The sequence below is a fragment of the Bufo gargarizans genome, chromosome 1, assembly GCF_014858855.1.
Source record: "Bufo gargarizans isolate SCDJY-AF-19 chromosome 1, ASM1485885v1, whole genome shotgun sequence".
NCBI classification, from domain to species: domain Eukaryota; kingdom Metazoa; phylum Chordata; class Amphibia; order Anura; family Bufonidae; genus Bufo; species Bufo gargarizans.
The window spans coordinates 509,545,334-509,570,731 of record NC_058080.1 but is presented as its reverse complement, the minus strand read 5'-3'; the positions used below and the strand labels follow the sequence as shown (position 1 = coordinate 509,570,731).

Below are 25,398 nucleotides of genomic sequence, written 5' to 3'. Positions count from 1 at the left end.
AAAAAAACTAAACCTATAAACCTGAAAGCATTGTTAGTAATCTGCTTTGCATTTATTTGTATAGATCGGTGTTCCTCAACCTGTGACTCTGCAGCTGTTGCAAAAAAAAAAAACATACCATAACTTAAAAACTGCTACAAGAGGACATAGTTTTAAATTAGAGGGGCAAAGGTTTAAAAGTAATATCAGGAAGTATTGAGAGAGTAGTGGATGCATGGAATAGCCTTCCTGCAGAAGTGGTAGCTGCAAATACAGTGAAGGAGTTTAAGCATGCATGGGATAGGCATAAGGCCATCCTTCATATAAGATAGGGCCAGGGGCTATTCATAGTATTCAGTATATTGGGCAGACTAGATGGGCCAAATGGTTCTTATCTGCCGACACATTCTATGTTTCTATAACTCCCATCATTCCCAGACATCCTGCAGTTATCAGAGCATGATAGGAGTTGTAGTTTTGAAACAGCCGGAGAGCCACAGATTGGAAAACACTGATATAGATATACAACTACTGGAAGCAAAGCTACAATTTACTAAGACTGGTTTTACATCTGTGACATGGATTCCAAGAGAACAGCCTGCTAAAATTCCGCGGATCGGCACTGCCGGTTGCAAATGGAATGCCTGCTGGCTCCATCAAGTATAACTGGGAGGAGATCGGGCCGCATTCCAGCAAAAATGCCTGAATCGGCCAGATCATACGGTCGGATCTCTGAGCCGCCAATGTGAAACTAACCTAACTATTTGAAAATCGCTTATTTAGCAATACTCTAATATACTTATGCTTGCAGCTTATTCAGTGACTAGCTTCTTGATGATACTTCCATTTGACATTGTCAGACTGCCCTTGTAGTGTGTTTATTACCAATTATTGTGTCGTAATTTGACTTGATCTTTGTATATTACTTTGTGCAATGAGTCTACAGACTGGAGCTGCAATGAGGGTCCTGACCAATCAAATTCAGCAGAGTATGTCAGGTTACTGAAATATTGTCTATGAGCTAACTTCTGTATAGCTTCCATATTGCATTGCTGCACTGCATTTATCAGTTGAATCTCCAACACTTTAGTCTACTTTCACACTGGCGTTTTGGCTTTCCATTTGTGAGATCCGTTCAGGGCTCTCGCAAGCGGTCTAAAATGGATCATTTAGCATTTTAATGCATTCTGAACGGAAAAGGATCCGCTCAAAATGCTTCAGTTTGCCTCCGTTCTGTCTCCATTCCACTTTGGAGACGGACACCAAAACACTGTTTGCAGGCACACAATGTAAGGGTCCATTCACACGTCCGTTGTTACTTTCCTGATCTGTTCCGTTTTTTGCGGAACAGATTTGGACCAGATCTGGACCCATTCATTTTCAATGGGTCCTGAAAAAAAATCTGACATTGTGCTGTCCGTTTTTTTTCAGGACCCATTGAAAATGAATGGGTCCAGATCTGTTCTGCAAAAAACGGAACAGATCAGGAAACAAACAACGGACGTGTGAATGGACCCTAAGTCAACGGGGACGGATCCGTTTTCAATGCCACAATCTGGCACAATAGAAAACTGATCTGTCCTCCATTGACTTTCAATGGTGTTCAAGACGGATCCGTCTTGGCCATGTTAAAGATAATACAAACGGATCCATTCTGAATGGATGCAGACGGTCGTATTATCTGAACGGATCCGTTCATGACGGATCCGCACAAAATGTGAGTTTGAAAGTAGCCTTAGTTGTTTACACCTACAGGGAGTGCAGAATTATTAGGCAAGTTGTATTTTTGAGGATTAATTTTATTATTGAACAACAACCATGTTCTCAATGAACCCAAAAAACGTATTAATATCAAAGCTGAATATTTTTGGAAGTAGTTTTTAGTTTGTTTTTAGTTTTAGCTATTTTAGGGGGATATCTGTGTGTGCAGGTGACTATTACTGTGCATAATTATTAGGCAACTTAACACAAAACAAATATATACCCATTTCAATTATTTATTTTTACCAGTGAAACCAATATAACATCTCAACATTCACAAATATACATTTCTGACATTCAAAAACAAAACAAAAACAAATCAGTGACCAATATAGCCACCTTTCTTTGCAAGGACACTCAAAAGCCTGCCATCCATGGATTCTGTCAGTGTTTTGGTTTTACATTGCGTGCAGCAGCAACCACAGCCTCCCAGACACTGTTCAGAGAGGTGTACTGTTTTCCCTCCTTGTAAATCTCACATTTGATGATGGACCACAGGTTCTCAATGGGGTTCAGATCAGGTGAACAAGGAGGCCATGTCATTAGATTTTCTTCTTTTATACCCTTTCTTGCCAGCCAAGCTGTGGAGTACTTGGACGCGTGTGATGGAGCATTGTCCTGCATGAAAATCATGTTTTTCTTGAAGGATGCAGACTTCTTCCTGTACCACTGCTTGAAGAAGGTGTCTTCCGGAAACTGGCAGTAGGACTGGGAGTTGAGCTTGACTCCATCCTCAACCCAAAAAGGCCCCACAAGCTCATCTTTGATGATACCAGCCCAAACCAGTACTCCACCTCCACCTTGCTGGCGTCTGAGTCGGACTGGAGCTCTCTGCCCTTTACCAATCCAGCCACGGGCCCATCCATCTGGCCCATCAAGACTCACTCTCATTTCATCAGTCCATAAAACCTTAGAAAAATCAGTCTTGAGATATTTCTTGGCCCAGTCTTGACGTTTCAGCTTGTGTGTCTTGTTCAGTGGTGGTCGTCTTTCAGCCTTTCTTACCTTGGCCACGTCTCTGAGTATTGCACACCTTGTGCTTTTGGGCACTCCAGTGATGTTGCAGCTCTGAAATATGGCCAAACTGGTGGCAAGTGGCATCTTGGCAGCTGCACGCTTGACTTTTCTCAGTTCATGGGCAGTTATTTTGCACCTTGGTTTTTCCACACGCTTCGTGCGACCCTGTTGACTATTTTGAATGAAACGCTTGATTGTTCGATGATCACGCTTCAGAAGCTTTGCAATTTTAAGAGTGCTGCATCCCTCTGCAAGATATCTCACTATTTTGGACTTTTCTGAGCCTGTCAAGTCCTTCTTTTGACCCATTTTGCCAAAGGAAAGGAAGTTGCCTAATAATTATGCACACCTGATATAGGGTGTTGATGTCATTAGACCACACCCCTTCTCATTACAGAGATGCACATCACCTAATATGCTTAATTGGTAGTAGGCTTTCGAGCCTATACAGCTTGGAGTAAGACAACATGCATAAAGAGGATGATGTGGTCAAAATACTCATTTGCCTAATAATTCTGCACTCCCTGTATGAAGAACTGGCTGTCACTAGGAGGTTTGACTACTGACACTCGAGGATAAAGGAGACCTGTGTGCTCTGCTGAAATGTAGATTTTAGTAAATACTAGTATTCTTATGACTAAATTTGACAAAAAAGACATGTCAGGAGGGGATACAGGTCCTCTTTAATTGAACACTTTATTCATCATTATATCATGTATGCACTGTTGTATCTAGTGCTGGAATTGAGGGGTAGGTGCACGATGCAGGCAATGAAAGAATGCCAAAGATAATTCCTTAGTCATATCCCTCCGGCCCTGCATTAATATATATATCATAGTGGAGTGTTCCTGTAAAGAAGCACTGCTGATAAGTATGGTTTCTCTATATTGAATAGGCTGTTTATAATGTAGAAGTTATAGAAGAGCATTGATATTGTTACATTGCCTATTACATGAAACAGTGTTGGCCAGATGCCTTTAGATTTTAGATTATGTGCAATTTGTGTGTAGTCTCCCATTTTGGTAACCCTCGGATGTGGTTCCCCTATTGCAGTCTACATTTTCCGTCATGCCTCTGGCTTTGTATAGGGGGTGGGGGGGGAGAGAGTTTCATCACACTAAGGCTACATTCACAGAACGGTCTGTTTTAAATGGACGTTTTTTTACTGATGCCTTTCTGAGAAATGGATGTTAAAAATGTTCCCATTCAATTGCATGGGGGCTGTCAGTCCGTAAAAACGGACAAAATAGAATATTATTGTTATTCACTAACCATCAGCTAACTAGTCTCTCCTGCTTGTCAGAGGTTTCTCTCCGTCCTCTTTTACAAGCAGGAGAGAGCAACATTAAGCAGCATCTGGTAGAAACACACAGGAGATTCTGCACGTACCACTCACAGATAGTATATAGACTGTTAGTGTGAGACAGTGGCGTTTTAGAACTCTGCAGCTAATCGCTGTAATGAACTCACAACTCACTCCTGGACCCTTAGATGGGGCTGGAATGATATCATGAGCAGCACTCTGTACATGGAGGGGTATACAGAGAAAGGAGGGTGGAGCTTGTTGGAGAGGGGTGGGGGTCCAAAAGCTGCCAGAAGGGACTTACACAGTAGAACAAGGTCTGGACTGGTGGTCAGACTGGGAATCACATGACACAGTTGCCCATAATGAAAAGGCTCAAAATGTATAAATGGAACTGAGTTAGAATGAAACAAATGCACTACTCGAACATTAATGGTGAGTTAGCATTTTATGCAAAAATAAATAAAAATTGCAGGAGCACTTCTTTAATTGTGCCAACCCTTATGCGTTTGGAGACTTCCAGAAAGGCAAGCACTGTTGAAGTTTATGAAGCTTTGCTGTATCTGTCTGCACAGGGCTGTGGTCCCTTTATTATCAGTATTTGGTAGAGGATGTAGTCAGCCCCCACCAATCCCAAGGTGATGATGTAACGATATACCATCACGCTGTGTGATGGGAATATCACTCTACATTAGAACAATTAAGATATTAAAGGCAAGTCATGTAAAACGTTGCCGTCTAGCAGAATAACTTAAGAAATCATAAGGGTCTCCTATTCCTTGTCTTTACTGATTCTCCTCATTCATTCTCTTTTTAGTATGGTGATTATGATGCATCTGTACACAAACGTGGATTCCTGGCAGAGGAGGAGCTTCTTCCAAAAAGGGTAAGCTAGATCTATAAGAAATAGAAGTAGAACTAATATTCAGTACAACCAATGTATTTGTTTTGAATGGGGTTGTCCAGGTTTTTTATGTTGATGACCTGTCATCGATCAGCTCTTCCCTAGTAGCTCTGGCACTGGAACTACATAGCTTTGTCTGCTGTGATGTGGAAGGAGCTGGCTACTGCCCCACGGCTCCCATTCACTACAGTGGGAGCAGTACTGCAGTAATACATAGCATCATAAATCAATATAATGCAATGCGACCCTGTCAGTGCTGGGAGGTCAGCACTGGAGCTCTCTCTTCAAGTCCAATGCGTGGAACTCGCTCGTAGGAAAGTGGCCTAAAGCTTTTTTTTAACATGGAGCGATAATCTGGCAGATTATCAGGGATGAGCATTTCTAGAAACTCTCCTTCTCAATAATTGGACTGTGTAAAAAGTGTCAGTGATCCTATTGTTCTTCTGGCACCAAAAATCTTTGTTTCTGGGCAGCAGATCATGCTATCTAAACAGAGATCTGCTGCCCAGGCACAATGAGTTTCTATAGGAACAAGCAATTGCAGTATACAGTGCAAGTGATCAGGCAATTATTGGGAACATTTGGTTCAATCCCAATAATTGCCTGAAAATATCAGTTTGTGTAAATGAATCTTTAAGGTGGATTTACATGGGCAGATTATCGGGAACGAACATTCCTGCAAATGTTTGTTTCCAACAATCTGCTTGTTTGAAGTTGCAGCAGGTCATCCGATGAACTAACGAAACGCTCTTTCATCCGGTTATCCTGTCGTTCGTACAGGCACCAAAATTATCGTTTGCATGAGGCTTAAAGAGGATCTACCATCTCTCCTGACATGCCTTTTTTAATAGCTGCATGCATTCCCAAAAGTAATAACAATTCTGGAACATCTATTCTTATGACTGTATGTTGTACCATTCTTTTAGTATTCCTGCTAGAAGGTATGAATGAATTGCTAGCAGTCTGCAGTAAGGGTACAGAGGGGAGGTAACCAGTTGGATGTGTGTCCCTATACAGTCTGACGCTATCCAATCAGTGCTGCCATTGTCAGACTTTGCAGGGACTGCAGACTGCTAGCAATTCATTCATAACTTCTCGTAGAAATAATAAAGGAATGGTACAGCATACAGACATAAGAATAGATGCTCCCAGAATTGGTATTACACAGGGGATGCATGTAGCTATTAAAACAGGTCAGGAGTGGTGACAGGTCCTCTTTAATGTAACAAACCTATGACAGCAGAGTGCAACTTAAAGAGGGTAGTCCGTCACCTGCATGTTTGCTGTCGGCTATTCTCTTTTGGTTTACTGAACAACTGTTGTGGAATTCATGGACTTGGTTTGACTTTGTAAGACAAATACTGTTGAATAATTCTGACTAATCCCCTATTTGAATATTATGATGCTATTTACTTGTGTTAATCAGGTAATAAACCTATATCAGATGACTCCAGAAATGTGGGAGGAGAGAATTACTGCGTGGTATGCTGAACACCGTGGGCGCACTAGGTAAGCTGGCGTCTTCTGCTGTCTCTGCTTGTCTTTACAACTGTTCCTGTTTCCTTACGTGCATGCAATTCTGTTTTTCAGAGATGAAGCCGAAATGGAATACCTGAAAATAGCACAAGACACGGAGATGTATGGAGTAAATTATTTTCTCATACGGGTAAGGAATCTTGTGAAATTATGATAATTATTAGGGACGGTTTCAGTTTAAAAGTGCCAGAACAGGTCATGCTTTGGTAATCTGGAGTCGACCAAGTATTACATGGAACGCTTGTGATTTTAGATTTCCAGTAGCTTTGGGTAAATAAGGGACTATGTACAGCTATCCTCGGTTAAAACCTTGGAAAAACTTTGATAACATCATATGTGTTATCCCAGAATTTTATTATATGCTGGTCCCATGTAATAGTGATCTAATGGATCTGAATTTGTTTCAATATATATTGTTTTCTCATAGTTTTTTTTTTACGTTGAGTTTGACTATTTCTTTTTCTTCCATGTCTTTTTTATTTCAACACCAAGAACAAGAAAGGAACTGAACTGTTGCTAGGAGTTGATGCTTTGGGACTCCATATTTATGACCCCGAAAACAGATTGACCCCGAAAACTTCCTTCCCTTGGAATGAAATTCGAAATATTTCTTACAGTGATAAGGAGGTAACGCAGTACCGTGTTAGCATAAGGTGTCTATTTTACATGTTTACCTGCATTTAGTGTATACAACCAAGGTAATATCTTAAATGAATGGACCCTGGTCGCTGCAACTGTATTTAGAGCCATTTCAGGCATATAGCAAAGACTATAGTCCCAGTGATCATAGAGTGCTTTACAGATATCAGTTATATGAAAAGAATGGAAAAGCTCTTTGTTAAAAAATAAATTCTCTAACCAGTGTCCTAACTTTTAGGATCCCTTCACTCAAAAATTAGATCAAAACCAAATAACCAGCATTTTTTTGCATGTCACATGTATTTTCTCGTGCTTTTTTCCATTGGGGGACACAGACCATGGGTATAGCTTAGAGGTATTAGTAGGAGGGACACTATGCAAATGAAAGAGCTCCTCCTCCTCGGGCTATACCCCCAGACTCCACCAGGAGGAACTCAGTCTTTGCTTAGTGTCTGGTGAAGGAGGTTGACACTCTCTGATTCTACTCCTTTTTGTTATTTTTATTCTAGATGGGGACACAGGTCGGCATGGCGCCTTCCTGGTCCCCCGTGGAGTGCCCGCCGCCGTCTTTGGGACGTTGCCTGGCTGCCTCCATTTCCCCCCAAGAAGATAAGTGGATCCGGGCTCGACCTGTTAGCTCCGGCATCCCACCAGCTGCTGGGACGCCTGCTGCCTACCCTCCTCCAGAGCACTGTTCTCCTGGATTGGAGTCAGAAGTCTGAAGAGGCGCATCCCTGCTGGTCTGGACATCGAGGGAGCATGCTGAGCAGATAAGTGTTGCACAATCCCTCCCCCTCCCTCTGTGTCTATTTGTCTGTGGCTGCCTGGGTGAGCTTGAAGAAGGATCCTGATGGGGCACTTTCTTCATTTTGGCACTGGAGTACTGGCATCTCTTCCCCTTAAACTGTGGGCTTCAGCGCTTCTCTCGTCGGGCCTTGGCTGCTGCGCTCCCTCAGCGCCCGCCGGCAGGCCGCTCCTCCACGTGGTGCGCTTATTTTCGCGCATATTTTCGCGCTCGCGCATATTTTCGCGCGCGCGCATATTTTCGCGCGCGCCATATTTTCGCGCGCGCGCTTATTTTTCGTGCGCGCGCTTAGTTTCGCGCGCTTTTTTTCGCGCCATAATGACGCGTTAGGGGAGGCGGAGCCTCGGCATGCCGCTCTGACTCTCCTTACACCGGAGACTCTGTTTGCTCATGGCCGTGCAGCTCCTCATCACTCTACTCCGTTTTGTGCCAGGCAAGCTGGTAGCTCAGTGGTACTGCTGCTGTTGCCCCATGTCCAGGCTTTCTGAGTTCAAAGCCCCTTTCAGCCTTCAAAAATTGTTTATATTATTCTAGATGGGGACACAGGTCGGCATGGCGCCTTCCTGGTCCCCCGTGGAATGCCCGCTGCCGTCCTTGGACGCTGCCTGGCTGCCTCCATTGCCCCCCAAAGAAGACAAGTGGATCCGGGCTCGACCTGCAGCTCCGGTATCCCACCAGCTACTGGGTCTCCTGCTGCCACCCTCCACCAGAACACTGCACTCCTGGACAAGGAGTCAGACGCCTGAAGAGGTGCATCCCTGCTGGTCCTGGAGTCGAGGGAGAAGTTCTGCAGGAGCAGATAAGTATTACCTGCATCCCTGCCTTACCCCCCTCCTCCACCCCTCCTCCACGTCCCTGGGGGCCTGCGGTCCCCGCTTGGGCATCTGCCATGTCCAGCGCGGCCGCTAAATTGGTCTTAGTCACCAAGGCAACCATGTCCTTTAATCCTGTGGCGCTAACGACTCCATCTCTCTCAGTGGTCCCCACAGTGGGTGACTGACTACGAAGAGGCAGCGTGAGCGGCAGCATCCCACCTCGGATGTCTCTGTCTCTCCACCCCCCTCACCTCGCCGGTGGCGCTTGCGGACTGCTCTTCCCCCTCCCTAGGGAGAGTACTCCGAAGGAGAATTATCCGGCTCGGACAAGCCACGTCCTTTTTGGACTATAGGGCATTTTCAAATCCTGTGACGCCAACCACCTCTCTAAGTGTTTTTCCACAGAAGACGCCCGAATACTGACAGGGAGCGTGAGCAGCAGCATCCCTCCTCGGATGGCTCTGGCTCTCCCCCCCCCCCCCCTCGTCTAGAGGCGCGTTCGGGCGACTCTCCCCTCCCTTAGGGAGCGCAAGTCTGAAGGAGAATTTCCGGCTCTGATTAGGTCATGGAGCGGGACCCCTCGCCTAAGCTCTCCACCAGGGTGGCTGACTTAGTGGTGACTGTCCGAGACACCTTTATTCTCCAAGGGGATTCTCCTCCTTCCACTGGTCAGGAGTTCCCCCTTTTTCCGTCCAGGCAGTCGGAGACTACCATGTTCCCGGTCCATGAGGGATTTTTCCGCGGTCATGTCCAGGGCCTGGGGTGGTCTTAATAAGGTTCTCGACCACCCAGCGCATGAATATACTTTCCTTTCCCTGCTGACGGCGAGGAGAGGTGTCTCCTCCCCCTAAGGTGGATCCTCCGGTGGCCGGATTAGCCAATTATGTGGCCCTTCCTGTCTTAGTCAGTTCCTCTTTCCAGGATGCTGTAGACAGACGCATAGACTCTCTTCCAGGTCCTTTTTTCGCTGGCAGCGCGTCCCTGTGACCTACCTTTCACTCAGCAGGGGTAGCCAGTGCTCTCTCGGTGTGGTTACAACACCACCACCAGGAACTGGCGGTACGAGATGCGGCTACTAACACACTGGAGTTGGTTCTCCAGATGTCTCAGGCTTCTAACATTCTTTGCGAAGCTTCTAGGGACATTGTTTCCCTCTTTGCCCGCAGGTTGGCCATCTCTGTCACTCAGCGCGAAGAGATCTGATTGAAGGTGTGGGACGCTGACGCCTCCACCAAGCGTTCCCTTGCTAATCTCCCCTTTGGGGTTTCCAGGCTTTGTGGGGATCAGCTGGACGAGTTCGTCTCTGCATGCCTTTTGCCGTTTCTCATCTGGTAGGCCGTCGCCTGCTTCCTCCGCCGGGGGTCTCAGGTCGCCCGCAAAGAGGCCTTCCTTTGCACCAGCCTTCCCGGCACTAGAGGGCCCAGTCAGCCCGCCCTGCTGCTCCTAGGCCTATCACATGTCCCGATTGCGGAATCCCACCATCGATTCCTGCGCTTCGCCATTATGGGTCGACACTGTCAGTTTGTCGCCCTTCCTTCGGGTTGGCGACCACCCCGCGGGTCCTTGCCACGGTCCTGGACCGCTCATGGCGCTTCTTCGTACCAGGGGCATTCCTTTGCTGCCCTGTCGGGACGATATCCGGATAGAGGCCCCCCTCTCTACCGCAGACCACAGACAGCGTCCGGATCACTGTTCAGACCCTGGAACGGTTCGGCTGCCTGGTAACTTTCCCAAACTCCTGCCTCTTCCCGTCCCAGAGGCTCTCCTTCCGGAGGGTGATTTTGGACACCTCGGCTGCCAAAGTATTCTACCAGCCTTCAAGTCCTCCCAGGTCCAGGGGGCAGTGTCGCATCTGCTGCGCTCCCCGTGCCTCTCCATTCGGGAATACTTGCAGGTCCTGGGTCTTATGGTAGCCTCTTTCGAGGCCTTTCCATATGCCCAGTTTCACACTCGCCTGGCGCAACAGGAGATCCTTTACCTTTCAGCGGGTTCGGGCAGTTCTCCCTTGGTGGCTGTTCCCAAAGAACCTGAGGTCGGGGAGTTCCTTTCTCGCATTCTCCTGGGCGATCGCCGCCACCGATGCCAGCATCCTGGGTTGGGGGGGCGTTTTCCAGTCTCGCACGGTTCAAGGAATTTGGCCGGCGGCAGAGTCTCGCCTTCCAATCAACTTTCTGGAATTGAGGGCGATTTTTTCCGCTCTCTCTCTCCTATTGGACCTCTCTCCTTGCGGGCCTCCCAGTGCGGGTTCAAACGGGCAATGCCGCGGCCGTGGCCTATATCGACCATCAGGACGGGACCCGCAGCCGGATGGTGATGCAGGAGGTGAAGTGAATTCTGACGTGGGCGGAGACTCACGTTCCGGTGTTGTCAGCAGTTTGCATTCCAGGAATGGACAACTGGACAGCGGACTTTCTAAGCCACAACACGGTGGATCCAAGCGAGTGGTCTCTGCATCCAGAAGGGTTCGAAGAAATCTGCCACAGATGGGACCGTCCGGATGTGGACTTAATGGCGTCCGGGTTCAACAACAAGATCCCAGTGGTCCTGGCTCGCGCCCGAGGTCCGGAGGCGTACGGATGGATGCGCAGGTGTCTCCGTGGCAGGACTTCAGCCTCCTCTGTTTTCCTCTCCTACCAAAGGGTCTACGCCAGTTCGAGGCGGAAGGGACTCCGACCGTTCTCATCACCCCAGAGTGGCCTCGCCGCGCGTGGTTTTTGGGACGTGGCTCGGTTGCTGGCGGACGCCCCATGGCCTCTTCCCGACGGACAGGACTTACTGTCTCAGGGCCCGTTCTTCCACCGGAATTTGCGGTCTCTTCGTTTACCGGCGTGACTGTTGAAACCGCCATCCTGATAAAGATGGGGTTCTCGGATTCAGTGGTTAGGACCATGATCAGTCCGGGGAAGTCTTCTTCCTCCCGGATTTACCATCGTACCTGGATGGCCTTCCTATCCTTTTTTGAGGGTTCGGGGTTCCCTCCCCTTCGGTTTTCCATCTTGATGGTACTGTCTTTTCTTCAGTCTGGGCTTGTGCAGGGACTGTCGCTTAGTTCCCTGTAAGGTCAGGTTTCGGCACGGGCCGTCAGAGGTCCCTTGCTCTTAAGGGTCCGGTGGTGACCTTTCTTCGGGGGTGGCGCATTCGGTTCCCCGTATGTTCCCCCTTTGTCTCCTTGGGATCTCAATTTGGTTCTGCGCGCTCTGCAGTCGGCTCCCTTCGAGCCTTTGAGGAGGGTCTCTCTGACTGTTCTCATCTGGACTTCCTTGTGACCATAGCTTCTGATACAGCTACATAGCGTAGTGATTAAAGTTCTGGGCTATTATGCAGTGGCTGTGAGTTCACGTCCCATCACGAGCTTTTAGGTCAGACTGGTGTCGAAGCTGGCCGCTCTTTCCTGTCAGGAGCCTTAATGGTTTTCCTCCAGGATTAAGTTGTGCTCCGTCCAGTCCCCTTCTTTTTGCCCAGGGTGGTCTCTCCCTTCCGCCTTGATGAGGATCTTGTCCTGCCTTCCTTTTGTCCTTCTCCGGCTAACCCCAAGGAACGCACTCTGCATTCCCTGGATGTTGTACGGGTCCTGAAGGTGTGTCTCGCGGCTACTGCTTCCGTCCGCCGTTCTTGGCGCTCTGGATCTGCTTGGCTTTTTCCGCGGCTTGTCACGCTTGTGGTGGAGTTCCCCCGGCTAGAATTGCCGCTCACTCCATTGGGGCGGAGGGGGCTTCCTGGGCAAGACGCAGTCGTGCCTCTGCGTCTCAGCTGTGTACGGCGGCCACCTGGTCGTCCTTGCATACCTTTGCAAATTTTTGTCAGTTGCATTCACTGGCTTTGGCTGATGCGGCTTTGGCCGCAGGGTTTTGCAGGCTGTGGTTCCTGTTTGACCGTTGGGGCGTTCCTCCTGGCGGTGCTGATATTTTTTCCCACCCCATGGACTGCTTTTGGACGTCCCATGGTCTGTGTCCCCCAATGGAAAAAAGCACGAGAAAAGGAGATTTTTGTGAAACTCACCTGTAAAATCTTTTTCTCGTCTTTTCCATTGGGGGACACAGCTCCCACCCATTATTCCTGTTGCAGGAGGGGTCTTTAGTTCAGTTTTTCTGTTTCTGGTTGGACCTTATGGCTTGGTCCGATGGTTTCCATGATTTTTTCTTGCTCCTTCTCCTACTGCTTGTGCAACGCCTGAGTTCCTCCTGGTGGAGTCTGGGGGTATAGCCCGAGGAGGAGGAGCTCTTTCATTTGCATAGTGTCCCTCCTACTAATACCTCTAAGCTATACCCATGGTCTGTGTCCCCCAATGGAAAAGACGAGAAAAAGATTTTACAGGTGAGTTTCACAAAAATCTCCTTTTATGGCATTTTTGTTTGAACACGTGCAACACTTGAAAATTGAAAAAAATCCATTGCTTCAACAATACAATGCTTTATTTATTTATTTTTATTTTTTATATATAATTTGCACCCCAGTCATCTATACCTGTGTAAAAGTCCACACTCACCTGGTCCCTGTCACTCCTGCTCATTTTCGGTCTTCACTGGTCATCCTATACCCATCTAACAACTTTCGGATGCATAGGGACACATGCACTGCTGCAGCCAATGATTGGCCTAATCGGGGATGTTCCCCAATTGTCACGTGCCACTTGGGTACACAGTTGAGGCCATTCATTGGCTGCAGCAAGGCACTTGACCCATCTGTCCGGAAGTCCAGTGAAGGGAGTCATAGTGGAGCGACTGTGAGCAAGTGAGTGTGGATTTTTCCACAGGTACAGCTGGCTGGGGTGCAAAAAGTAAAAAAAAAAAAGTGTGTATCGCGTGTTCACATATGGTCTTTTTTTATTTTTATTTTACTTTATAATAGGTTTGTCATATTTACATATGATTTTATTCTATGGAAAATAGGTAGAAATGAACTAATTCCAATCGACAGGAAGGCCATGCTGGATGCCATGACCACAGGTTTTAGCTTGTGAATAACACTTTGTAGTTGAGGTGTATATCACATTATTTTGAGCATTGAGGGACAAGAATAGGCAGTTATATTAAAGGCTGTCCCTGCCGTTCCGCAAATTGCGGAACGCACACGGACGCCATCCGTGTTTTGCGGATCCGCGGTTTGCGGACCGCAAAACACACAACGGTCGTATGCATGAGGCCTAATTAAAGCTCGCTGCAGCCCTTTCGGCCAAATGATACACTAACGCTGGGTTTAGACCTGAGCGTTCTGAAACGAGCGCTCTGTATGCGCGATTGTACGGGCGTTTACAATCGCGCATACAGAGACTGGCGTTCACACATTGTCGCGCGTTCCCGAATTTCTATGTGCGGGAACGCGCGACAAACGCCCAAAAAAAAGCTCAAGCACTTGTTTGAGCGTCGGGCGTTTTACAGCGCGATCGTACGCGCTGTAAAACGCTCAGGTGAGAACCATTCCCATAGGGAATCATTGGTTCTTGCCTGTTGTGCGTTTTACAGCGCGTAGGAACGCGCTGTAAAACGCTCAGGTGTGAACCCAGCCTAATGCAGCACAGCCACGCTGTGTGGTTGTACTCGTGAATAGTGTTGAGCGAACTTGTGTTTTAAGTTCGGCGTCTAAAGTTCAGATTCGGGTTATCGAAGTATCCCGTTATGGATTCTAAATTCCGTTATGGTCCGTGGTAGCAGAATCCATAACGGGATACTTCGATAACCCGAACTTTAGACTGCCGAACTTAAAACACAAGTTCGCTCAACACTACTCTTGAAGCAATCAGTCTGCTCTTCTAATTCAGTCAGCATTGCAGAGTAATATCAGCTGCCTTTTCATTGTTAACACTTTCTCCTGAGCTAATGAGAAGATCACTGAAAAAATGTTAGCTGGTTATTTTGTGGCAGGGCTGAAACACAGGGGAAATAATTTTTTGTGATTGTTAGTTTTCATAGCAAGGAATGACTTTGCTATTAATTACAAGTCATCTAAATCTCTCTCCATAAGAATCTAGTTACTGCAAAATGCCACCTTGAAAACTGAAGCAGCAGATTTTGTGGAAACCAAAATTTGTATCAGTCTCTTTTGGACTACAACTGTAGACTATGTGATAGTGTGGAGAGAAAGCGGATAACCCACAAACTCTGTAGGAGTAGGCTGGAATTGCATACTCCTCAGCATCATTTTCTCTCAGCAGTAGGCAAAAGAGATCAATGTTGAGGTGTAGAAAGGGTAATCAGGACAAGCATGACACTGTGCTGATACTTGAGTACTAGTGAAGACAGCAGTATCCTAGACAGAGACCTCACCTGCAGCATGCAACCTGCACACTTCCACTTGTGCGAAGTCCAGAACTAAGAGCAGGTTGCAAACTGCACATTATTGGCTCTGAAATTGAAAGAAGGAATGATGTCTGCAACATGAAACTTGGTGTTCCTTTATTAACGCCTTAAGGACACAGCCTTATTTCACCTTAAGGACCAGGCCATTTTTTGCTAATCTGACCAGTGTCACTTTAAGTGGTGATAACTTTAAAACGCTTTGACTTATCCAGGCCATTCTGAGATTATTTTTTCGTCACATACTTTACTTCATGACACTGGTAAAATGGAGTAAAAAAGTTTCAATTTCTCTACTTATATAATACATAGTAATACCTACACAAATAGTTATTACTTTACATTTCCCATATGTCTACTTCATGTTAGGATCATTTTGGGAATGACATTTTATTTTTGGGGGATGTTACAAGGCATAGAAGTTTAGAAGTAAATCTTGAAATTGCTCAGAAATTTTCAAAAACCAACTTTTTAAGGACCAGTTCAGGTCGGAAGTCACTTTGTGAGGCTTACATAATAGAAACCATCCCATTCTAGTAACTACACCCCTCAAGGTATTCAAAACGGATTTTTCAAACGTCGTTGACCCTTTAGGTGTTCCACAAGAATTAATGGAAAATAGAGATACAATTTCATAACTTCACTTTTTTGGCAGATTTTAAATTTTAATATTTTTTTTCCAGTTACAAAGCAAGGGTTAACAGCCAAACAAAACTCAATATTTATGGCCCTGATTCTGTAGTTTACAGAAACACCCCATATGTGGTCGTAAACTGCTGTACGGGCACACGGCAGGGCGCAAAAGGAAATGATTGCCATACGGTTTTTGGAAGGCAGATTTTGCTTTTTTTTTTCTTTTTACACCATGTCCCATTTGAAGCCCCCCTGATGCACACCTAGAGTAGAAACTCCATAAAAGTGACCCCATCTAAGAAACTACATCCCTTAAGGTATTCAAAACTGATTTTACAAACGTTGTTAACAGTTTAGGTGTTCCACAAGAGTTATTGGCAAATGGAGATGAAATTTCTGAATTTCAATTTTTGGGCAATTTTTCCATTTTAATCCATTTTTTCCAGTTACAAAGCAAAGGTTAACAGCCAAACAAAACTCAATATCTATGGCCCTGATTCTGTAGTTTACAGAAACACCCCACATTTGGTTGTAAACTGCTGTACGGGCACACGGCATGGCACAGAAGGAAAGGAATACCATACGGTTTTTGGAAGGCAGATTTTGCTGGACTGTTTTTTTGACACCATGTCCCATTTGAAGCCCCCCGATGCACCCCTAGAGTAGAAACTCCAAAAAAGTGACCCCATTTCAGAAACTACAACATTCATCTGACAGGTTAGATCATGTGGTATTTTTATAGACCAGGTTGTCACGGATGCGGTGATACCTAATATGTTTACTTTTTTATTTATTTTTTATTTTATTTATGTAAGTTTTACATAATGATTTCATTTTTTTAAACAAAAAAAATCATGTTTTAGTGTTTCCATAGCCTGAGAGCCATAGTTTTCAGTTTTTGGGCGATTATCTTGGGTAGGGTATGATTTTTGTGGGATAAAATGACTGTTTGATTGGCACTATTTTTGATCGCTTGCTATTACACTTTTTGTGATGTAAGGTGACAAAAAATGGCTTTCTTTTTTTTTACACCGTTTTTATTTTTTTATAATGTTCATCTGAGGGGTTAGGTCATGTGATATTTTTATAGAGCTGGACAATACGGACGTGCCATACCTAATATGTATACTTTTTTTTTTTTTTATGTAAGTTTTACACAATAACAGCTTTTTTAAAACAAAAAAATGATGTTTGAGTGTCTCCATATTCTGAGCCATAGTTTTTTTATTTTTTGGGCGATTGTCTCAGGTAGCCAATGATTTGAGCAGGCACCTTGTTCCGATCACCGGGCGGCAGGGATCGGAAATACACATGACGTATCGGTACATCATGTGTCCTGAAGAGGTTAAAGGGGTTATCCTCGAAAATATATTTATGACTTCTCCTCAGGATAGGTCATCAGTTTCAGATCAGTGGGTTGTGACCTCTGTCGATCAGATGTTAGAAGAGGACTTCAGCGCTACAGCCTCTTCCTAGGCCAGTGACATCACTGTACATCAGTCATGTGGCCTAGTTGCTGCTCAGCCCCATTCAAGTCGATGGGGTGGAGCTGCAATACCAAGCACTGCCACTATATGATGTATAGTACTGTCTCTGGGAAGCTGCTGTAAGCCCTCATCGCTCACCAGAGCTTCGGTGAGCACAGCGGCTCCCTGAAACAGCTGATCTGCGGAAATACTGGGACTTTTACCCCCTCTTATGTGATAATGACTATCCTAAGGATATCTTTTCCAGGATAATCCTTTGACTCAAAGTGACAACTAACATGTAATAGGTTTGTTTTTACATGTAAGAGATATGGCTACATATCTATTTTTTTTTCTATTTCAGTTTACCATCAAACCACTAGATAAGAAGATTGATGTCTTTAAATTTAACTCCTCAAAGCTACGAGTAAACAAGCTGGTAAGAGCTTATTTGTCAGTGGTTTATATTTTTATTATGTTTGGTTGTACTCCTGTTTAAATGATTATAGAAACACTCCCTGAAAAAAAAAAATTGTATGGGAAGAGCCAAGTGAGGAGTCTCAACATCGGCAGCACATATCCGTGGGAGGGAGACTATGACCTAAAACTTGCCTAGAGTGGACCAAGTGTGGGTAGCGCCATCCTGGTTTCCTTGTCCACACTTGGTCCACTCTAGGTAAGTTTTAGGTCATAGTCTCCCTCCCACGGATATGTGCTGCCGATGTTGAGACTCCTCACTTGGCTCTTCCCATTATTTTGCTGGTCCCATACAATTTTTTGTATCCATTTTTTGGTCAGCATACTATGCACTACGGCTGTGGCCGGTTCTCTTACTGACTTTTACTTACCTTATACTACCTTTTATACATTTCTCGTTGCATCTGGTCTATGAGTTGGTCATTATACCTTTGTATTATGTACTGTGTGACCTGTGTGCCCATCCAGGGTGGCGTTTTTCTTCCTTCCCCTGCTCCCCCCAACCTGTCCCATGGCATCATTTGTATGTGTGTTTTTAATCATGTTTTTGATACAATAAAACATTTTATGTAATTATCATCTCTTTGGTACTCTGGGCTTCTTTTCTTCCCCTTTGTTAAAATAGATAATTTTGCCTAGGATTAGTGTAATCAAATCAAGTTGTAGATGCATCACCACCATGTGGTTACTCACGGTATTGTTGACCAAGGGCAAATATTTGCATCGACAGGAGTACAAGTCCCCAAATATACAATGGTTTCTCCTTGATCAGTGGATACAGGGTGAATACCGTCTTGTCGGTCTTTTTTGCTCCGGAAGAGTTTTGATTGTATTTCATGGAGACAGGACAAATTTAACTGTTTTTATTCAAACTGTGTACAAGTCCGCTTATAGGCATTGAAACTATCCCTACCGGCTACGCTTGCCCTGCCTACAAGTGGAGTGATCGCTCCGAAAGGGGCGGCCCCACTTCTCGGTGGCTCTTCCCTATTGTGATATCCCTACCTGCCAAATTTCCAAATAGTGGAGACTGCCAGGTGTTGATGTTAATGATCCCACAGCTTGGTAGAACTAAAGGTTAAGGGCTCGTTCACACAAACGTTTTATGTGTTCCGCATATGGCATTCCGCATATACGGAACCATTCATTTCAATGGGTCCGCAAAAGATGCGGACAGCACTCTGTGTGCTGTCTGCATCCGTTGCTATGTTCCGTGGCCCTGCAAAAATTATGAGTCCTGTCCTATTCTTGTCCGTTTTGCGGACAAGAATAGGCATTTCTATAATGGGCCTCCTGTTCCAAATTGCAGAAGGCACACGGGCGGCATCCGTTTTTTGCGGATCAGCAATTTGCGGACCGCAAAAATGGCACGGTCGTGTGAACAAGCCCTAAGTGTCTAGGTAAGAGACTTGAGAATGACTGTGGTAATCCTAGGCAAAAATTAAATGGCTTTTCTTCCCGATGTGTTTCCCCCTTTGAAATTAAGAGGTTCATCAGGGGACCATATTCGTCATGCTCGGTGGCATTGGAAAAGATAATCACCATTAGATGAGTGGCTTGCAGATCAGCCCGATTCAAGTCAATGGGGCTGAGCTTCAATACCATACACTGCCACTATACGATGTACGGCGCTGTCCTTGGAAAGCTGCCAGGAACCTGCATCAGTAAAATCAAAAGAAAATACACGGATCACATACAGCTCAGAACAAGTCACAAAACACTCCTGTAATCAGGGAGACGTAGAAAAGCAATGGTGGAGTGTGCGGATATCACTGTTAAAATAAAGTCTATTTAAATAGGATCAGTTTTGACAGATAAATCTCCCCACTACACGGGTGATACTCGGTTGCTCATAGAGGGTCATTTATTAAGACCGGCGTTTTTAGACGCAGGTCTTAATAACCCCTATATGTGGCAGTGGATCCAGCTCCAGTCTAAATGCAAGGCAGCTTCCTAGCTGGCTTACATTTAGATCAATTCCCTGGATTAACGATCTCTCCAGAATTCCAGTAGCTATAGCCTGTAATATTATTACACTCCAGAAATACATCCAGACCCCAATTGAACTCTTTTAGTGAATTCACCATCACCACCTCCTCTGGCAGAGAATTCCATAGTCTCACTGCTCTTAACGTAAAGCATTCTTATTTTATATACTAACCTTTTATGTGGTACCGTATCAAATGCTTTGAAGAAATCAAGATATATGACATTGATTTACCATGGTCAAGTTTGACATGATTGATCCCTCATGAAGCCATGCTGACACTGTGTTGTATGCTTATTTTCTTTGAGATACTCCAGGATAGCATCTCTTAGAAAATTTTCAAACAGTTTAGGCTGGTAAGTTTAACATCTATCATGGGTATAGTTTCGGGGCTCTGTTTTTGGACCCTTTTTGAATATTGGCACCATTTGCTGCTCTGTTTTTTGCAGGTCTTGCTGCTTTTTTATTTTTATTTCTGTCCCACGGCAGGGCATTTCTTTGGTCTGAGACCATTCAGAGTGGAGATGGGTATTTGCCCTTGCTTCTGGTATTTTCTCCCAGGCACTTGTCCTTGGGATCCTGGCGGTGTCCCACAATTTTTTTTCTTGGGACTTTTCCTGGTTCAGGAGCCTCTCTCGGCCCTTTTCCTGGCTTTTCCCTTCTACCATTTCATGCTATAGCCTTTACTGGTTCTGTTGGGTCACATGGTTCTCTTGCACCTGGGCACCCAACCGTTGGCATGACTGTTCTCTTCCTACCTTCAGGGACTGCTTTAGGACGTCCCATGGTGCTGTGTCCCCCAATGCCATGAACGAGAAAATTGGATTTTTGTACTTGCAGTAAAAACTGATCCCACCCTCTGCATTTTTCTTTCTGTCACTGGGCTGCTGTTCTCGTTCCTTTCCTGGTCCAGGACATGTTGGTTCTTTGCTTTTTTTTTTTTTTTTTTTTTTTTTTTTTTTTTCTTTTCTTCTATTGGTACAAACTGATTAGCCTAGTGTCTGTGGAGATGGTATAGCCCACCTGGGTGGAGCCAGCACTTTTCTTTTTCTAGTGGCAGCTGGGCATGTACCCATGGTGCTGTGTCCCCCAATGCATTGAACGAGAAAGGGATTTTACGGTAAATACAAAAATCCAATTTTAAGGGGCCAGTGGATGTTAAGAATTATACATGGATTTCATTTGTAAAACTAATGATGAAAGTGTTTAATTTGTAAAACTATTGACAGGTCTTGTGTAAAGCTAGTGGTATAGGGATTGAGACCTGTATTTTGTAATGTTTGTTTTGTGGCACAGGGCTCTACAGACTCTATTACGTTATATTTAATAACCTTTTTTTTTTTTTTTTATATAGATTTTACAGCTTTGTATTGGAAATCATGATTTGTTCATGCGCAGAAGGAAAGCTGACTCCCTTGAAGTTCAGCAGATGAAGGCTCAGGCCCGGGAAGAGAAAGCCAGAAAACAGGTAAGCCTCCACTTCAGTTGCATTTACACACACTCTTCTTCTCTTTAGGCCAGCCAAAATTTATTTTTCCATCCCCACCGAAAGTATACAGATGGGTTGTTATTTTGAAAAAAATAAAATAAAAAACACAATTTCTAGATCTGTATTCTTGTAAATCCAGCATCACCCTTTCAGCCGCTGTTTCACACATTTGATGTGCCCTTTCACCCGTCAGCCACCGTAGCCATACCTTGAGAACTGTAAGCAAAAAATGGCTAAATAGCCAACCTTTATTTGTATGGTATGATCCTGCTGTCATGTGTTTCTCCCTTTATACCTCACCCTCTTCTTGGCACCCATTACTACATTCAGTAGTGTTTGCATTTTTTAGCATTCTGCTTGCTTTGTGGTAGAAAACCACTTCTGCTTTCTTGGAGATCTTGCTTGGACAAGTTAAAGACAACCTTTCACCTTGAAATGCAGTGCAATCTGCAGGTAGCATGTTTTAAAACAGTATCAGATCAATATATAGGTTTTTGATAAATGATTCAGGGCAGCACCTTCAAATCGCTTCTTGCTATGACATAAACAAGCCTTGAATCCGTGCAGTGACCTGTTTGAGTCCAAAATCTGGTGCTGGATTACATTTTATACACAGATCTGTGGCTTAATGTCTAGCATTGAGGGCAGCATCCACGTAAAGTTTATATGTTCCAAAAAAATCACAGAAAAAAGATACAAAACGTCCTGCACGATATGATCACTAAATATGCGGATGTACATGGCAACATTTATAAGGAAAAATCACGAAAGATAATGCACACAGTAGATGCAAACCTCATATATAGACTAAGCCCTCACTCTGATATGATAAAATCTGAGACTCTCAGCCAATATCTTTTGATCAAAACACATCTGTGCCCGCCTACCCGCTCCAAGGTGGTCTCAGTCAGGAGGACCTCAGCTAAACCTACTTATGCCGTTGTGCATCTACATTCAGGAGAGCAGACTCTGCACATAGTTTGCTGCTCCTAGTTACCGCTAAATGCATCAAGCAACCAATGAGAGGAGGAGTACGCACACCTATATGTACCACCTAATCAAAGTCGCATGTAGCATAGGTTGGGCAAAAAGTGCACAAGAATGCTACTTCCCAGATAATAGGAAAGCATTAACATTTGAAGGTGCCACTTCTTCACAGACATGAATTTATCAAAAATCACAGAAAGATACAAAACATCCCGCACAATATAATAACTAAATACGCGTATGCGGATGTACATGGCAACATTTATAAGGAAAAAATCATGGAAAATAATGCACTAACACAATAGATACTAACATTATATATAGACTAAGCCCTCACTCTGATATGATAAAATCAGAGACTCTCAGCCATTATATTTTGGTCAAAACACATCTGTGCCCGCGTACCAGCGCCAAGGTGGTCTCAGTCAGGCAGGTCGTATGCTAAACTTACTTATGAAGTTGGGCATATAGGTGTGCGTGCTCCTCCTCTCATTGGTTGCTTGATGCACACAGACGTAACTAGAAGTAGCACACTATATGTGCAGGGTCTGCTCTTTGATCAAAACATATTGGTTGAGAGTCTCAGATTTTATCATATCAGAGTGAGGGCTTAGTCTACATATGTTTGCATCTATTGTGTAAGTGCATTTTCTGTGATTTTTTTATTTATTTATTTATTTATTTATTTTTTACTCTGGTTTCATCTCAAACTCCAGAGACATACTGATAGTTAAAGAGGTTCTGCAGTTCTCCCCTGGATAGATCATCAGCATCTGATTGGCGGTGGTCCAGGACCCCCCGCCAATCAGCTGTTTGAGAAGACAGCAGAGCTGGCAGTAGCGCTGCGACCTTCTTGCTTTTTACCGTAGGCCCAGTGACATCACGACTAGTATCACTGGCCTGGACGGGGCTAATCTCCATTTAAGTGAACAGAGCTTAGCCCAGGGCAGGGATACTAGTCGTGACGTCACTGGGCCTGCGGTAAATAGCGAGAAGGCTGCAGCGATACTGCCAGCGCCGATGCCTTCTCAAACAGCAGATCGGTGGGGGCCCCTGGTGTCAGATAGATCAGCAGTTTAAAAGAACTGCAGAACCCTTTTAACTTAGCTTCTGAGCCCCACAATGGACAGCAAGTAATGATAATGTTTTTAAAGCGCTTCGGAATATGTCAGTGCTACTTATGTAAGTAAAATAAAAATTAAATAAGTGTAATATGTCACAATATGAAAAGAAGGGGAGCAGTAACAATTTAAAACTTAACTTTTACTATGTCTATTATACCAAGGTAGGGAGTAAAAGACCCCTTACAAACAGAAAAATACACAAGAAGACAGACATAACCTCTAGGAGAGGTTTTTTTTTGTATTGCGCAGCTTAGGTAGTGCTGCACACCAACACAGGTGTCGCCCTTCCCAGGCCTAGTGAAAATGTCACAAGGACCTATAGTAGAAGGACCACGTGATCCCTAGTGTCTGAAAACCTTAGAGTAGTCAATGGATCAAACGTATAAAAAAAAGAAAGTTCTTACCAGTTTATAAGAGGGCCTCACTTAGTAACCGCGTGTTTATGGGTTAAAACCGGAGGTGGTCACATGTAGCAGGTGGGTACTTCATCCGATGTACTTGGGGGGCAAGGAAGGACATCAGAGGTATCCATATAGTCTGGTATTAGAGTGGCCTCAGAGAAGAAACTCACCCTAGTACCTCCCTGCTTGACCTATCCGGCCCTAGTGACCTAACACGGGGTCTGTGCCCCGCAAGGGGTGGCCCCGTCCGGAACCTTGCCCTGATACAGAAGCCCTAGGTAACCCTAACAAAGGGTGACTAGGGGCAAAATCCTCTATCTCAAGGCAGGTAGAGATAAAATTATAATAAATTGTATATATCTCATAAATCATTGGGATTGAAAGAAAAATAAAGTACGCACAAATTGCTGTGCGTGTCTAATGATATGTGAGCGTGTCCCGACGCGTTTCTTTAGTATAGCATATCTTGACTTAAATCCACATTATTAAGGCTAAGACCCCATAAATCGTCAGGGGACACGGGGCTTAGTGTTGTGGCTCCTGTCAGTCTAGCTCTTGCCACTGTAATAGGTATACCAGTGCAGCAAGTATGTGGGGGGTATTTAATCAAAGAAATCCCTCCACTTTAATAAAGACTATGACAGAGTGAGGCATGTAGGATGGTATACATTACTGCTGGAGCGGTATCAGAAAGCAATCCAGAAGCGGCGGCATAGAGGTTTGCTATGCCGTCCATCACACAGGGTGTACGCAGATCGGTGGGGGCCCCTGGTGTCAGATAGATCAGCAGTTTAAAAGAACTGCAGAACCCTTTTCACTTAGCTTCTGACCCCCACAATGGACAGCAAGTAATGATAATGTTTTTAAAGTGCTTCGGAATATGTCAGTGCTACTTATGTAAGTAAAATAAAAATTAAATAAGTGTAATATGTCACACTTAACATAAGATGCATTTGAATCTGGAGAATCCCACACCTGTGGTGTCTGGAGAGTCAGTGTGTATTTACTATTTTCCAAATGCCTCCACAGCAGCACAGATTTACAGGAGGTTACCCAGCCTCCCCTAGGGACAGGAAACAACGTGGAGATCTTTAAATAGCCCCCTCCCCTTACCTGCTCCAGTTGTTTCCTGTCCCTCTGGGATGTGTGGAGATCCTTCTGCAAAGGGCATGTGCCGGCAGGAGTTATTTTTTTTTTTTCTTGGACACCCAGCTGAAGATTCTGGGAGCTTTCCGATTGTGTTGGGGCGGAGAACAGGGTCGCGGGGCTCGCGGTGCTGCCCTTCCTGCTTCTCTGGCATAATTCCTCCAGTGGAGGCAGCTCCGACCAGCGTCCGCGCATAGTATTGCGATAGGACGGGCGGGTCACGTGTGCGCAGACGAGATTTCGGTGGGCTCGAGATCTCAGGAACCGCTGTAACTGGATACTTCCCTTAGGCAACGAGCACTTTAAGAAAGAAGAGGGAATCGGTTCCCAGCGTCCTTCCTGGGAGAAAGAAGCACTGGGAAGAGGTCTACTCCAGGTGACTCAGACAGCATTGAAGGTTTGCAGACCTGACCAAAGCACTCAGCCCGGTAAGCTCTCCTCTCCTGGGGGGTTAAATATGATTTTTATAGCTGTGTTGCACTTGGAGGTGGCAAGAAATTTCTGTCTCACCAGGGGTGAGGGATATCCGTATTTTCCTTTATGGATAAAGGCTGCTTCCTTCTGATTATGCATTTTTAATATATTCCCTTCTGGATAATATCAGAAACATTATCAAAGAGGAAGTGAGCAGCGCTG

General features: G+C 44.9%; 1 protein-coding gene across 2 annotated transcripts in view; it reads left to right on the top strand.

The window, feature by feature from the left end:
- Positions 1 to 25,398, top strand: part of NF2 (NF2, moesin-ezrin-radixin like (MERLIN) tumor suppressor) — a 144,756-nt gene that overhangs the window by 29,405 nt on the left and 89,953 nt on the right. For both annotated transcript variants that reach the window (XM_044275278.1, XM_044275279.1), the window contains exons 6-11: positions 4,878 to 4,946; positions 6,391 to 6,473; positions 6,555 to 6,630; positions 6,993 to 7,127; positions 17,516 to 17,590; positions 20,970 to 21,083. In XM_044275278.1, coding sequence (XP_044131213.1) covers positions 4,878 to 4,946; positions 6,391 to 6,473; positions 6,555 to 6,630; positions 6,993 to 7,127; positions 17,516 to 17,590; positions 20,970 to 21,083 — 552 coding nt within the window. The remainder of the gene's footprint in view (positions 1 to 4,877; positions 4,947 to 6,390; positions 6,474 to 6,554; positions 6,631 to 6,992; positions 7,128 to 17,515; positions 17,591 to 20,969; positions 21,084 to 25,398) is intronic.